Source organism: Capricornis sumatraensis, chromosome 2 (assembly GCF_032405125.1).
Source record: "Capricornis sumatraensis isolate serow.1 chromosome 2, serow.2, whole genome shotgun sequence".
Lineage (NCBI taxonomy): Eukaryota > Metazoa > Chordata > Mammalia > Artiodactyla > Bovidae > Capricornis > Capricornis sumatraensis.
Window position 1 is genome coordinate 51,381,383 of NC_091070.1, and position 17,207 is coordinate 51,398,589.

General features: G+C 34.2%; 1 protein-coding gene across 2 annotated transcripts in view; it reads right to left on the bottom strand.

Moving 5' to 3' along the window:
- The window catches only part of SLTM (SAFB like transcription modulator), a 43,186-nt gene that overhangs the window by 6,461 nt on the left and 19,518 nt on the right, over positions 1–17,207 (bottom strand). Inside the window, exons 6-17 of one of the 2 annotated variants that reach the window (XM_068963894.1) lie at positions 13,162–13,189; positions 11,382–11,796; positions 10,715–10,764; positions 8,465–8,583; positions 6,523–6,672; positions 6,034–6,137; positions 5,770–5,936; positions 5,216–5,301; positions 4,839–5,002; positions 1,978–2,158; positions 1,136–1,260; positions 106–276 (exon numbers count right to left, since the gene is read on the bottom strand). In XM_068963894.1, coding sequence (XP_068819995.1) covers positions 106–276; positions 1,136–1,260; positions 1,978–2,158; positions 4,839–5,002; positions 5,216–5,301; positions 5,770–5,936; positions 6,034–6,137; positions 6,523–6,672; positions 8,465–8,583; positions 10,715–10,764; positions 11,382–11,796; positions 13,162–13,189 — 1,760 coding nt within the window. Of the gene's footprint in view, positions 1–105; positions 277–1,135; positions 1,261–1,977; positions 2,159–4,838; positions 5,003–5,215; positions 5,302–5,769; positions 5,937–6,033; positions 6,138–6,522; positions 6,673–8,464; positions 8,584–10,714; positions 10,765–11,381; positions 11,851–13,161; positions 13,190–17,207 lie in introns of both variants that reach the window. The other variant, XM_068963893.1, reaches the window with a different exon arrangement.

A 17,207-nucleotide genomic window follows, 5' to 3' on the forward strand; every position in this document is an offset into this window, starting at 1 on the left:
TTCTGAATACGCAGTTATGACCTGTACTTAAGATTTTAAGAGAACCAAACTATCACTAACAAGGCTCATACACCAAATACAGTAATTTTCAACATATTCATTTACCTATCAAAAGATGAAGACTGAATTGATGAACTCTCAGGAAACCTGCCCCTCTCTCGGTGGTCAAAGTCATTAAATCTATTCTGTTGCCGAGAGTAGTCAGATCCATGGCCGAATCGTGCATCTGTATCTAGAGACAACTTTTTATTCTCGCTCCAGTAAGGATCATCCCGCCTTGAAGAGAAATATTTGCTCGTTTATATAAATTAGTTTTACAGCAACAAAATAACACTTATTGGAGTCATACATACCACATGCTAGGAACTGTGGATACAGAGGGCTAATAAACTCAAGACAAAACATTCTTTTGTAAGAACAAGCTAGCAAAAAATTATCAAATTATATAAAGTTATATAGTATTAGAGGAATTTGACAGAAAATAATTGAAAAACTGTTTTCAAATTACTAAATGAAAAAGGCAAATAAGACAAATACTTGATACCATTCTAAAATAAAATTCTAACCAGGAGAATACAACACTTGTGGTTATACTTAACTGTGGAAAGGATAGAGAGGTTAGTCCCAAGCACAATTCATTCACTCCGCTCCACTTATTTCTCAACACAATCAACTAAATCTCACAGAATTTATATTAAGAAAATTAAATTACTATATTATATTTTGAAGTCTATTAAGAACTATGAATGCAAACAAATTACAGAATCTACATTTTAGTGTTCCCAAGTTTGTGACTTTGATTTCTGTACTGTCTGTACTACCCTGTAAGAATTTTCAAAATGGGTCCGAGTTTGAGAGCCATTATTAAAGTCTACCATGTATTCAGTACTTCAAGTCACAGTGGAAAACATTTGGCAAAGAAAGGAAAAAGGAGGGGGGCCAGTGGGTAGAATGGGGAAGAATTTGGTTCTACTTGAAAATCCACTGATGTCCAGTTCACTGCTGCAATCATTCCTATCCCTCGTGATCATGACCTTGTATTCCAGTGACAGGTGCCTGTACTTTCTAATTCTAAAGTCTTAGCATGAAAGGAATAAGACAGCAAGGTTAACTGTTAAAGAAAGCAAGCAACTACCTATGATCTACATCACGTGGGCGTTTCAAAGAATTCCTTTTTTCTTGTTCATAACGAAGCTGCTGCTGTTGCCTTCTCAGTTCCTCTCGTTCTCGAGCAATACGTTCAGCTTCCTTACGACGTTCCTTCAGACAACATAGAAGGAAGAACCAACCAATGCAAAATGAAAACATAAGGTAAGTATATGTGCAACCTTGCTTTAATCCTATCATTAAGAAAACATTATAAGCAAGCACCAGGCAAAAGACAAACCTGGGACAAAAAAAATTTGACTTCAGTAATTGCAATCTAAGCTATGACTACTGTTCTGTAGTAAAAATAACAGAGACTGGGTGGTGAAAGCTGGCAAGTAATATGGAAGGTCAGATTTAGTTTAATAATTTGAAACAAAAGCACCTAAAAGTAATTAGAGATGAAGTTATTAATAAGACCAAGTGTCCTAAAACCCTGGATGCAATTCTGCAGAGAGGCATTGTTTCCTTCCAGCCTTGGGGAATCATTCCCACTATAGTCAGTAAGGAAATAGTTATTATTTTCTAAGAATGGGATAGTGACAGAGCCTGGATTACAACTACTCTGGACTCATAGTCCTATGCTCAGACTATTAGGCTGCCATGATATCGCAGAGTTCAAGTTATTACCAATTGGCTAGAACAAAGTCATGACTAAATGTAGTTTTAATTAGCACCTAATTCACTGTTATCTCAGGGACACTTAATAGATGCTCATTAGCTGAACTTATTCTATAAAAGCTTTACAGCATGTAAAGCAAATTTTAGGGCAAAAATCACAGGGTTTGAAAAAGGTCAGTTATTTAAGATGAAAAGATTTTCTGACTGCACCTGTTCAATACGAATGCGTTCCCTTTCCAAGCGTTCGCGTTCCATTCTCTCTCTCTCTAGTTTTTGCCTTTCAATTTCTAGGCGCTCTCTCTCCCTCTGTAAGCGTTCCCGTTCTTCCCGTTCACGAATTATTCTAATGCGTTCTCGCTCTCGACGCTCTCTTTCTGCAATCTCTCTTCGTCTAACAAAAATCAGTATTTAGAAATACTTAAATTATGCTAGCACTGTGTGAAAGAGAATAGCTTTTGAATTTCTATTTTTCCCTGAGGTTGGCAATTTTATACTTCGACTCATTCTAAATAGTTTTAATGTAACTGGAAAGAGAACTCAAAATAAAACTTTAAACAGATTTCAATACTGTCACTTATTTAAGACTGTCAACTGAACAATTTTACAGAGTAGTTGCCGCTTAGATGATTCCTGTTTAAATAAAAATCCCACTATAACAGCCCATTAATTAGTCAACATCTTTAAAAGGATAGTCTACATAAATGAATTTACTGAACTACAAACTTCTGTTTTTGATAGAAAAATTTCAGGTATCTAGGATATATTCTATCTCCTTAAATGAAGTAAGCCTTAGTTTTGTTGAACTGGGATCATAGCCACCAACATGAATTACAGCAAATGCTATACTAAATGGCTGCCCTCATGGCCTCTTTTGGAGTGTTCACAACCCATAATAGATGGCTCTAAATAACACGCTTCTTTGAGTTCAAATATGTGCTCAACTAAATTATTATATCAAGACTTTTAAAAGTGGGTTATTTTTCTGTTTGTTTTTAATCATTTCCTCACTTTAAGGCACCCAGTGTGTTCTGTCAATCAGCACGTCTTCTCCTAGTAACCCAGTGGTTCTCAATGGTTCAGTACAGCCCCCGTGGAAAGGCATTTCTAATTATAACAATGACCAAGGGGGCTGTTACCAGCAATTAGTTAAAGGGACCAAGGATTCTACATATCTTTTGATGCATGACATAGTCAAGATAGTCCTGCATCACAAAGAACCATCCAACACTCCAAATACCTTTCAAATGCCATAATGTACTTCATGTCATCAAAACAAAATCATGTCTAGAAAAAAAAAAAATCTGGCCCTAGCATTTAACTCATTTTTAATAAATGCTAGTTTCATTTCCTTTGGCCTTTTATGTACACTAAAGTTCCCAGGAATGCAGCTCCATATAAAAAAAGGAAAAATTACACCTTCTTGAGAACTTTACCAAGAGTTGTTCACCATTTCAGAAGTCATTCCATAACATCAACACTACTCCTGGTATTTGACTCACCAATATGACAAACCGGTATCAATCTGTGTTTGTAGCTGTCACATTCTCACTGAGCCTTAAGAGAGGTGCAAACATCTGACTACTTCATTAGATCTTGTAGAGCGTCATGCCTAAACATTCATATCTGGAATATATGCTTCATTATAAATTACTTTATGTTTTCTTCATATTAGAGTCAAGGCTTTATATTGTTCTTTTTTGTATATTTGTATAGTAAGTATGTTACATATCAATTTCATTTCAGATTAGTAAAGAAGGTGCTACAATTTTTTTTGTTTTATTACTATGAAACGGGTGCTGGTCTGAAAGGTTTGAGAAGTGCTGCCTAATAACTCCCACTTTCACTCTTCTCTCAGCTGTGGTCATCTGAACAGGAAGCCAAGCATACTGAGACTTCATCAAAACAAAAAAAGTTCTGAGTATGCAAGAATTGGAGAAGACAACAGCAACCCACTCCAGTACTCTTGCCTGGGAAATCCCATGAATGGAGGAGCCTGGTAGGCTGCAGTCCATGGGGTCACGAAGAGTCGGACATGACTGAGTGACTCCGATTTCATTTTTCACTTTCATGCACTGGAGAAGGAAATGGCAACCCACTCCAGTATTCTTGCCTGGAGAATCCCAGGGAAGGGAGCCTGGTGGGCTGCCGTCTATGGGGTCGCACACAGTCGGACACAACTGACATAACTTAGCAGCAGCAGCAGCAGCATGCAAGAATTATTTCCTTTTAGTAAACTGTGTGGCAATCATAGTATTATTTAAGTTGCTAAAAGTATCTCTGGTAGTTCCTAGCACCCTTCTGAATGAATAGATGAAACTCCATAAGTGGCCATTCAACAATACAGGTTAATATTTGGAAATTTATATTTTGAAACACTTTCACAAGAAAATTTTAAGTGGCATCCAAAAATCGACAGCAAACTGGCAACTCATGATGAACTTGAGATACGGCCACTAAAAGTAGAAATGTTTTGTTCTCATTTTGTTTTAAAGAGGATGCCTGCTCTAGGACAGAGTTTGAACACAATAAGGTTCACAGGTTAAATCTTCCTTTACTTGGGCTCCAATTCAAAGTACAATAAATTTTCCCTAAAATGTCAATGTATTATTTGGCCACTACAGCTTACATTCAGACTATCTTATATCAAAATCAAAATTTGCCTTCAAAGTCATGTTTTTTTATGGCAGCAGCTTTGAAGTAGAGGAAAGAGCATTGGACTTGGAGTCAGAAGACTTGGGTCTGAGTCCCGACTCTGCCACTCATTAGCCATGTGGCATTGGAAGAGCCATTTAGCCTCTCTGGGCCTCCATTTTTTTCATTTATATAATGGACATAACTAACCTTATAGAACTGTTGAGATAGAGATAATAGATGCCAAGGTACTTTTTAAATTGTAAAATATTATGCAAACTAAAGAAATCATTAGGTTTTACTTCTTAGAAGTGACAAATATCTTTCTATAGAAATACAATTTCCAGAACTCTGGTTTATAACTAATGTTAAAGATACACCTATAGTTAAAAACATACCTATATAGTTAAAAACAGGTATAAAACAGACTCTTTCCCTACCTTCGAAGTTCCATTGCTCGCCGCAATCTTTCAAAACGAACTAAATGTTCTCTCAACCTTTGTTCCTTCATCTTTTCAAAAGGCAAGATGTCTTTCCTCCTGTAGTCTTTGTCCCTTTTTTTATCTAAGCTAGCCCTCTCCTTTTCCATGCTTCTTCCATGAATCTACAGGGAAATAAAAAATTGTTAACAGGACTAGAAGTTAAAATAATTCTCTTTTCAAGTTAAGCTGGTAATTTAAAAAGCTTAAATGAATAATGACATTCCCCTTTTCTTAGGTTTTCTATCATGGACACATGCAAAATGGTTAGAGATAACTGAATTATCTTCTTTTGGAAACAGGCAAAATAGTATACAACATCCCTATCAGGGACTTACTTTCTCATATCTTCCTCTTCTTGATGGCCTACAATGATCGCCTTTAGTTTGGTCTAGTATCACCATATGTCCTGGACTCTTTGAACCTAAGAGAAAAAAAATTAGATAAGCAAATGTCTAAAACTATTCCCATCAAAAAGAAAATATAATGTAAGTATGCTGAATTCTTAAGACAACCAAATATTTACAAACCAATACATGGTATAAAAAACTTATTCTATGAGAAATATAAAGAGTTATTAAAACTTGATCCCCTAATGTAAATGCTTTCAAAGATACCAAAAGATCAATTCTTCTATTCTTCTATTCTTCAATAATTCTTCTGTTATTCAATGACCATTTTCAGTCAGCCCAGATTTAACAGTAAATGGGCTTAGGTGGAAGAAGACAGCTGTTTCCCCAGTCCTATCAGATCTCATTTTCGACCACAGTGACATCTAACAACAAAGTTTAAATATTTATCTAGATTGTATTCTCAAGTTTCCCCTTTCACTGTAAAAATTAAGCTGTAGGATGCATTAGAAATGGACTGAGAAGAAAGACACATAGCATACTTATTCGTTTCTTTTCTTCACTTTTTTTAATCGATTCTGAAGTCTGGCCACTTGATCCATTATCATTCTTCTCATCTTTACCTTCTATTTTCTTAGTATCCTTGCCTTCTTTTTTTTCAGTTTTCTCAGACAACCTTTTCTCTTCTTTTTTGACCGAGGCTTGTGTCCTGACGATACCACCCCACACAAGAAAACAGCAAAATGAGAACTACTTCATCAATGTACCAAAAAGTCTATAGGCTAATTGACAAAATAAATCCTTACTTGCTACTTCTATCACTCATATTTTTTTTGTCTCCAGAACTTCTTGAACTACTCTTTTCATCAATTTCTTTCTTTAGTTCTTTCTTAGAAGGATCACCTTTAACCTGAAAAGTTTAAACAGGAAGAAAAAAAATATTAATTTTATTTTTTTTTCTGGAGTGCATGGGCTCTCTAGTTGAGATTCGTAGGCCCAGTAGTTGCAGCTTAGCTGCCCTGAGGCATGTGGAATCCTAGTTCCCAACCAGGGGTCAAACCCACATCCCATGCACTGGAAGGCGGAGTCTCCACCAGGGAAGTCCCAAATATGTAAGTTTTAAAGTTACATTTTTATGTTTGTAACAAGTATGTGGACGGTAAAAAAAAAAAAGGAAAACAGAAGGAAAATAATTAAAATGAATATATAAAAATAAAAGTCATTCCCAATTCTACTCCTTACTAGTGTAATACTGTTAAATTGAGAATTACTATCCTTCAGTTAAGCAAGCTTACTTTTTCAACAGAAATTAGCTGTCCATGCAGCTCAGTGCGATGAAGATGTGCAATACATCTGGACACCTCTGTGCTTGAAGACATAGTTACAATGCCATAGCACTTGGCCCCAGGACTTCGAGCATTTGTGACTACCTTTGCACTCAGAACCTATAAAAATGAGATTATCCTTTAGTTTTACAGTTTCACATACATTTCTAAGATAAAACTTCAGAATGCAGACTATTCAAATTAAAGGATATGTTCAGGATGTATAAATTGAGGACAATATATATTATTGTTTCATATTCTGGCACTCACCCACTACCTTGCCTATAATATTCAGGGGAACAATTTAAAATGTTAAAAATCAATATAACCTACTTTTTTACTTTTCTTTTTTTTTAAATACATTGCCAAAACACAGTCAGTCACATCAAGGAAGTAATGGCACAATTAACAAAAGCAAAGAAACAATATTTTCAATTAGATTTGGACCAAATTAATAGGGCCTTCCTATCAAAGGCCCATCCCTAGTCTCTTAAAGATATTAAAACGAAAAGGGTCTGGGTAAGTGTTAACACTCTTCTATAATGAGTCTCTCAAAAATAGTCTAATAGTCTCCCACACATGAAAAAGCAGCCTTAAAAATATACTCCACAAAACACACTCTAAAAAGACATATTTTCCATTTATGTACTTTTAAAATGTATACTAATATAAAAGTGACAAATACTTCAGCTCAATAAAATGAACAGCTAAGAGAGACAAGGCAGGGATGGTTGAGTGAGAAGAAAAATGGGAAAGAACAATCTAGTGCTGAACAAATAGGAACACAGACACAATGTCAGGAAGAGGAACAGAGGGAATCTGGTGTGAGTAGCTGGAAACTTATCAGCTTGTATCTCAACTCTGGGAAAGCATGACTTGCCCCAACAGCAATTTCATGTTATAAGTACAAGGTTTCCTTATATAGTTTTAGCCCTAATTAAATTGCTGGAAACAGAATCAAAAATATACCACAAACTGATCATGGGACCACAATTCTCAGTGTTTTGTATCTGACATCTACACAGAATCCTTACTGTGTAGGCAATTCTCCAATTAGAAGGAAAAAAAACAATTTCTAAAATCAACAGGATAGATTTTTATAACATTCATTAATGGCTATTTACTGATATTGGTGGTCATTAATTAAATAAACATTTGAAAGCCTATCATGTGCATACAAAGTATAGTAGTTAAGACCCCTGTTATCAAACAGTTGACAGCAGAGGAGGTTACATATATGATGCATACTGAAAACTACAATGTAAAGAGAAAATAGTGAGTGCCCTAAGGGATGCAGATCAACTACAATTTAATTCAACAGCTATTAATTGAATATTCAATTAATTTAATTATCAACTAGTTTTCTTTTTCATTAGGTCTCCCCTTATATGCCAGAAAAACTTCTGATCAACCAATCATAGTAAAGCCTCCTTTTCTGCTCTCTAAACCCTGCACTCTTCCTTCACAGCACATATCAAAACTTCTGATTAAGTCCATTTTACCAGTTTTACATTCTTCTGCACCACTGTACTAGAGTCTGTATAATAAAAGGGACCACATTAGTTTTGGGGTTCCACCCCATATTCTATATCCCAGTGCTTCTATTTTTCAGATGACCAGATCAGCCTCAGCAATTTTAGGTCCAAGATAAATCATGATGAATGTGATGAAACAAACTCAGTCCTTCCTTGGCTTTAATGGGCTCAAAAAAATGAACTTTTAATACAAAGATTCCCAGGGCTCAGTGAGATTATATGATATAGTAAAACTCATGATTACCACAGAACTAAATAATTATGCCTATAACAGTCCTGAGAGAGACAAGAAATTAGATTTTATATGTATTGTTTTGAATACCACCTCTGTTTAAAATGGACATAGAAATATGGATAAAAAGATAAAAAGAATGTACCTTTCCATATTTGCCAAAGAGGTTCTTCAAATCAGCAGCTTTGGTATTAGAGGAAAGTCCACTAACCCAGATATTTTTAGTTGAGCTTCCACTGCTACCACTAGCACTAATTGTACTTCCTAGAATAGATTTAATATCAGAAGTTTAAGTTTCTCAATTGGAAATTTTTTAAACAAAATTATTAGGGCTATAAACTTCCAAAATTATAAAACCCTCTAATTTTGACAGCATGACTTCACTACAGCAAAATCCTACACATCTACTATAACTAAAATTGAACACAATAACATAACACAAACATGTCTGAATTTGTACATTTTCTACTGCAAGAGTTTTAAGACAAAGTGGGTAAAAAAATCAATTATATGTCTTGGACTTCTGTTGTTTAAATTCATTCATTTATGTTCAACCACCGCACTATATTCAAGAAACCAGGAAGCAGCGGTATAGGAACGCACAGACTGCTTAATTACCTACACCTGTCGTGGGCTTTCGCTCCTGAGACATTGAGAGCACAAACAGAAAAGTCAAACAAAGGGATAAACTGTTTTCAAAAATTTAAATGTTTAGTAACAAAGACTAGCCACAGTTCATCTTCATTTTGTATTAGAGAAAGGGTAAGAGAAAGTGGAAATTACATGCAACTAGAAAACTCTGGATTTAAAAAAAAAAGTCTTCTAAAGCAAATCAGTTACAAAGATCAGAGACCCCAAAATTCTTTAGAAAAGGTAAATGGTTATATGAACTATTTCTGCACTATTTCCATACACAAATTATTGTTTCATACAGATAAATGCCATTTCTTAAAACACATTCCTGGTCAGTCACCCTTCAGTATTTTACTTCCAATGTGCTATTATAAAAAAGGAATTTTCATTTCATTATTTGGAAAACAATTCTTACCCACTTTAAGAGAAACAGTATCTAAGCAATAAAAGTAACAATTTTTATAATTTCACGGTATCAAATATAGAAAGAGTAAAATGTTTAATGCTTTAAAAACTACAAGCCACAAGTTTTAAAGAACTTCTATCAGTGTACTTATGAGAAGACAACACACATCTAACTCAAATATTTTAACTATTAATGACTACTGCATTTCTGTTCTTAACAAACATAATTATCAAAGGAAATGTTTTATCTTATGAAATGTTAACCAGAAGTTCGTGTATCTTTTATATTTTACCAGGAACACCTGGGCCCACATACTCCTCTTAACTTGAGAAAAAAAATTTTAATGATAGGAAGTTAATATTTAATTAAGACTACACTAAGCTTCTAAATTTAAAGGATAATATTTAATAAATTTATTATATCTTATCCATTAACCAAAACTGTAAGGGATATAGGTAATGCAATTAATTGTCAATTACTAAGTCAATCACTAAAATTTCTAATTATTAAACTATGCCAACAAAATATACTAAAAAAAGGTAAGGGACACATAACATTCCTTTTTTAGGCACTCAAGAGGCATTTTCGATTCTGTAGTACCCAAATGGCATTATTCTTCCCTTAGAATGCTTTTTTAAAACACTAGAAATATTTTTCACGTATACAGCACATAATAAGATGAAACTAAAGCACGTGACCAGGAGATAAGCAGAGACTTCCCAGTAACAAAAGACTAATCAAATAATGCACCTTTAAACTTACAAAATTTAAAAATAAAACTACTTTTCTACCTAAAACTCTCATCAATGCAAAGTAAGTCAATTAGGAAGTAAATTCTGAAGAATTAAAATCCTATAAACTGGCTATATTAACAGTTGTGTGCCCTGATTTAAAGAATCAAAAAAGTAAAACCAAATGTCAAGGCTAACTTGCTTTCAGCTCCACAAATACTATTTATATCATATCTCCTACTAGCCAGAACAAGAAAAAGATTGTGGTAGTGTGTGGGGGTTACAAGTGATAATTAAAGGTGAAATACTTCAGAAATTTTAAGAAATGAAATGTCTATTATATGAATATTCAATACAGATACTTAAAACACAATGTAAAAAATACATAGCAAATATATTTGACTCAAATTCATACCAGTTTATAAATTAAATAATTAAGAAAGTAATGCTTCAATCACACTTCAGAATTTGCTGTAATCTAACTCCACTGTTCACACAAAAGCCACCAAAAAATTTACTATGTCAGTTTTTAAGGACTAATTGTCAAAAGAAACCCTAGACAATTACTACTTTTTAAAGAAAACATTCAAAGTATCACTGAAATAAGCAGGAAAAAATACATTACCTTTGTCATCTTTGGATGATGTCTTGCTGTCTTTAGATTCCTTTGAAGAGCTACAGAAGCAAATCACCAGAAGAAAATTGAAAACAAAAAAGCAAAAACAGAAAGAACAAAAAGAACAAAAATCGAACAGCTTGATATTGACTATATTTCAAACCAGTGCTATCCATACAAATTAACAATTCCAAAAGCCTAGATTAGGTTATTTGAACAAATGATTCCCTTAGGATTCTTGCACTGATTTTCCCCAAGATTCCTGAAGATCTAGATTTTCTGACAATTCTATTCAGTGGATATATGGCCATCTTCTCCAGATTTCAGGACTGGGACTTGACTTCATTTGTGTTCTTAGGACTGATAGTTGTTCATTAACCATCATCACAAGGATTTTTAAAAATGAAACACAAAAAAATTGTCAATTTGAAAAAAAAAAAACAAAAAAAACCAAATATATGCTGACAATTCGACAATGCAATCAGTAGGACACACTGCATATTACGAAGATCTTGAAATTTTTTTTTTAAAGTAACTTATGACGGTCAAAAATATTATAGGCAGGATCATAAGTACTAATTACTGTACATGGTCTTGAAGCCACCCCCTTAATGTAGAGTGATCTTATTGAATGCTGGAATTCAGTATCGTAAAGAACTGACATAGAAAAACAAACCTCTTTGCTTGACCAGAGGCCCCAGTAGACGAGGGCCCTTTCTTCAAAGTATCCTTTTCTTTGTCTCCAGATTCTGCTTTCTTAGAACCTTCTCTGGCTTCCTTCTCGACAGGATCACCCTTCACGCAGTCTTCCTTCTTACCATCTTTATGGTTCGCATTCATCTCATAATCCTTGCTTTCCTTCTCCGGGCTCTGTGCAATGACGTCCTGCCCATCTTTTGGCTTACTTGCTTCAGAATCTGTAATTTTCACATTTTTACCTGTTTCTAGGAGGTCATCACCATCAAAATCCAGAGTGATGGCATCTTCAGCCTGGATTGTAACCGAGATGTTGTCATCCTCAGCTTCTTTCACAGTCGCATTAGCTTCCATCTCTTCATGAGCTGTGTGATCAGCCTCAGCTAGGTTCCCTTCTGAAGGAAGAGGTTTAGATACTTCTTGTGTACCATCACCAGAACCTGCTATATCTAAGAGGATTTAACAGGAATAAATATGGCAAAACAAGAAGTTTAAACAATTTTCATATTCATAAGCTAGAATAGGACCTAGAAAATATAAACCCAGTTATTAGCACTGATGGAAGGTTAGGAAGAAAAACACAAGGGTATTAACTAACATAAACAATCCTTTACCCAGGATCACTTATTCTTCATGGAAAAAATGATCTCTAAATACAAATACCAAACAATAAAAGTGAGGAGAGAGTTCCATCCTGAGGATACCAGCTCTTCATTTCTGGTTATAAGTTAATGGCATATGGAAGGTGTTTTTCCTCCATGAGAGAGAGACAAATGAGCAGAGTTGTTATTCAATGTTCAAATTATCTTGGGATTTAACCCTTGTGACCTTCAGAACTCCCATGGTGACGTCTTGAAAGGTCACAGTCTGAGGATACCAATCAGTCTTCAAAGTATTCAGGGCCTCATCTTTTTCACTCTTCTTCTTCTTGTGTAGTCCGAAAACTGCTACAAGAGGCTCCAAAGATGGCCTGCTCCATAATGTTTAAGAAAGTGGTCATTTCCAGGCTTCATCCTGTCCAGTCAGTCCTGCAATTACCATTTTCAAAGACGTCTTGCATTCACCCAAAAGCGAAAGGCCTCGAGCATCTGAGATTTTCAGTCGGTAGCTTTGCTTCATTCATTGCTTCTAGGTTTTTTATTCTGCCTGTTCCATGTCCTTTCTAGTCCAAAGTAGGAGGATCCTTGGACATCCTTCCAAGAGCTCTTCTATAACCTCAGACCAACCACATATATTGCTACTGATGTCCCTGTAATTGTATTGGATAAGATAGGTCTCCAGAACTACTGAAACTATCAGAAGACTGTACAAAATTTCTCCAAGCAGCAAACAAAAAGTCAGTCTCCTGGTCACCCAACAATTTTAGAACTAGTTATAAAATTAATTATCCATTCCATACTAGGATTACCAGTAAGCACGTATGAGTTACTGCAGTGCCAGTCTTAAGGATAATATCAACTTACCGTATGCTAGAAGTTGGTTTTAAAAATAAAACTTAAATTAGGTTAAACAAAAATGGCATTGTCCACCACAGTAACTGATATGTACCATTAAGTTAGAACATGTCTTCAAAGTGTTAAAAAGAAAATTAAACCAATTAAAAAATAAAATCAAGGTGCTGACTTAACTCACTAAATTGATAAATTTGAAAATAAACTCATTTCAAAAATAAGATTTTGAATAAGGAATGCTTTATTTTCACAGTTTACTGTTTTTCTAAATGTCACCAATTTTTAAACTCTACTTAGCATCAAACATACCTTTCTCATTTTCTTCTTCCTCAGCATCCTGAAAGTCAAAGAATAATCAAATGTAAAATGAATTCATTTAAAACTGGATTTCAGTAACAGTACAAGATCTATCAAGTTAAATTGTAGAGTAATATTAATTAGAGACACCTATTACTAACAAACACAAGATATTCCAATCAGAACCAAAACACAAAGAAATGTAGCATATGTCTAATATACATGACTTAGACAAGAAAACAGGCAAATGTATCAACAGTTATATCAACAATAAACTGGAATATTTAGTTTCACTACTCAAAGCTGGTTTTAATTACCCAAATCTTACTCATATCAAAAAGTTGCTAGGAATTCCCTGCCAGGCCGGGGTTCAATCTCTGGTCTAGGAACCAAGATTCCACAAGCCATGGGGCATGGCCAAAAAAAAAAAAAGAGAGAGAGAGATGCAAAAAGCCACCAATAAAAAGCCTGCTGTGATTATTCCGCATGACTCCGTTCGAAAGCAATTTTAGGACATACTATTCAAAATGTACCAGAAAATATAACACGAAGACATACTTTTTCAAGGGCTGAAATGCATATTAATAAACTAAGAACATTCCCCATTTAGGCATCTCAGAAGTAAGAAGAATGACAAGAGTAGTTTCAAATTCTTCATTCCTTTCTATCTGTTAACAGTGAATTCATATACTGTTTCATATATACACTGGTGGTCAGCCACTTTAAAAACAGTATTTGTGCTACAAGTAATCAAAACAAGTTAATAATTTTATTAAATTACTGATTTTAATTTTAAATATGTGCTATTTTAATTTTTATATATGTGACATCATGTAATCTAAAATTAAGCACGTAATGGCTTGAAAACAGGAATATCACAAGGAAGAAACTATTAACACCAAGCAAAATTCTGCAAAAATGACTGAAATTATAACAAGATAGAAACAACATTTCCCAAAATTAAAGATCATAACAAATATACATAGAATTCAGGTATGTTTTAACTTACAACTTTTAAAATAAAAGCTGAGTATAAGTAGATCATATTTAGTCAAGGTGGTGTGAAGCTACCAAATGCAAAGCCTTACAGTAGTGATTCTCAAACTTTGATTTAGTATCAGAATCTCCTGGAGTGACTGTTAAAACAGACTGCTGAGCACCAACCCCACAGTTTCCGATTTAAGACTGGAGTAGAGCCTGGAAATTTGCATCTCTGCAAGTTTTAGTGATGCTGATGCTTTTGGTCCAGAGACTACAAATTAAGAACTATGCCTGAGAGTGACAGCCTAGCAGTGAAATTAGACTTAGGGCAAAATTTAACTGTAAACAAAATTTTAAATGCCATATGTATCTCCTAACACAATTTTAGGTTCATGTAAGTCCAGATTTCTTAAATATAACACATATTTTATCATACGCTCAGTTACATTTGGATAACAAACATATTTCTAAGAAATCATTTAAAATAATTTTTCAACTTCAAGTTGACATATATGTGCCCCATTTAAGGAAAGACCAATTGTTTTACAAACTAAAGTAATATGAAGGAAACTGAAAGCACTGAAACAATTAAGCCACAAGCTTAGTATGTAGACTAGTACAAAAGAAGATTACTAATTGGTAGCAATGTGACTCCTATTGTATATGTCCATTATACTGTGCTCTAATAATCTCCTAATTGTTATACTGGAATTTAGTTTTAATCATTATATTTCTATTGTGCAACATTTGGAAAGGAAAGAAAAATGATTTGACAGGGTGGACTGGCAGGCAGTGGCAGCAAAGAAAGGATGAGTTATGCTGGAATTACTGAGAAGATCTTTTTCTCCCAAATTCTCTTTTAGTTTAGTAATTTATCTTAAAGGGATAAATAAACTGGAATATCTTCACTTTTACTTAAAAGAAGAACAAAAGAACTTAAAGAATGTAACTTGCTTCTTCATCTACTTGTAATTAAACAGCACACCACTTCTAAGTTATTCTTTTAGAGATTCAGTATCAATAAGATTCAAGAAAAAAAAGAAATAGTCAAAGTATTTGCTATTTTAAAAACAAAATGTTTTTAAATACTGTGATGTAAAAAACAAAATCTTTCTGCTGTACTTTCTGACAAGTAGAAATGTTATTTCTAGCTGCTAAAACCATCAGTAAGGTTTGCCTTACTTTTGCTGATTTTTAGATATCTATCCTAATCACTCAACAGGTCTTCTGAAGGGTTTCGTAACTTTAGTTTCTAAACGAATGGTAACACTAACCTTATTACATACATTTAAATGCCCCAAGGAAAAGAATCTGAGCCAATTTCTAGAAAACAAACTGATTACAATGGGGATGGAGCGCAAAAACAACTAGGGTTAGTAGAAAAGATGAGCCACACATCAGTGCATATTTGCATTATATTTCTATGTGTAATAAACATAGAACTACTAAGGTTAAATCACTTCTTGCAATAAAAAAACAAACCAAGAATACTGGGAAAATTCCCTGAATATGCACAGACATGATATGTGCCTTATTTCAAAATAATCTTCCTCCACTGAAAACATGTTTTTTCAGAATGAGGAATATGGTAAATAAGTAACCACCATGAAAAAGCATCCTTTTAATTAACTACTTTTTTAGTTTATCTTGAAAAAATATAATATTTCACATATGAAAATGAAGCAAACGCTTTATAATGTTCATGTTGTTTATCTTTGTAATGGGATTTACAACCCTTAAGTGCCAAAAATCATACAGGGGCGTATAGTTCAGAGGTAGAGCATTTGAATGCAAAAATCATACAGAAAGCTTCTCTATTTTTATTTCATTCTAGGAACAGCAATGACTAATGATAAAGACAAACCTAGGAGTTACTTTCAGTTAACAGAGTGTTAACTTTCTACCCATTCTAGTACCTTTCCCAAAGGTTAATCTTGCGATACATGTACAAGTGCTAAGTAAGAAGACGTATTCTGGAAGGCCTCCTCTCCCTTGACTTGTACATAAACACTGTATTCAGTCTCACTAATTTACAATAAACTGTCAAAATAACCCTAAACCACCAATTGCCTATTACCTTCCTGGAAATATGCTGAAGACCATAGGAAAGAAGAAGTACTGGCACATAATAAGTACTTAATAAATATTTGTTGAATGAGTTTACTGAATAAATGTACTGTAAGACACTGCTGTTTTTAAGTGGAGGGACTTAACTAACTGCTCATTTTATGTAGGCAGAGGGTTTAACTGCAGCACTGTGTAAGTACAATGGAATTCAGAAAACATTTACTAATGCAGAGTTACTTGTGAAAAGAATACAGACTAGGCACCAAGATATGTAGGTATTTATTCTATCTTTACCACTGAAACAGTTTTACTCTGTGATATTGTGATCTTCCTGGGTCAATAACATCCCCTGGAGAAAGAAACGGCAATCCACTCCAGTATTCTCATCTGGGAAATCCCATGGACAGAGGAGCGTGGTGAGCTATAGACCATGCGGTCGCAGAGAGTCAGACTGAGCGACTAGACAACAACACTGTCATCTACCTAGGTGAACTTTACCTATAAATTAGAGATAACATATGACCTAAATAGGATATACAGGATTATTTAACACAGTGGGTGTAAAAAGTTCTCTGTAAACAGTAAAACACTATGTAAGGGAAAGCTTTATGGAAGAGACAGAGATAAATCTGGCTTTGAGAGTTACACAGACTTCATATGGCAAAAAAGGGAAGGTACTTCAAGTTGATGAAACATTGGGGCAAAGGCAAATAGAAAAAATAATACATGATGCACTCATAGAACATTGACAAGACTGAAACTAGAGGAAATTTTTAAGAATTAAAGCATTACCGCAGTAAGACTTACAATGTTCATTTTACAGACACAGAAATGGACTAAGAGAACACACTTTGAAGTCACAATATTTTAAGTAACTAACAGAAGTAGAATGTGAACCAAATTCTACCTGTTTAAAAGCTAAAGCTCTAAGCTTCAAGTCAAAGCCTGAAGACTGGCTTTAAATGAATAGAATACCTATATAAATGCACTTGCCTATTTACTTAATTTTT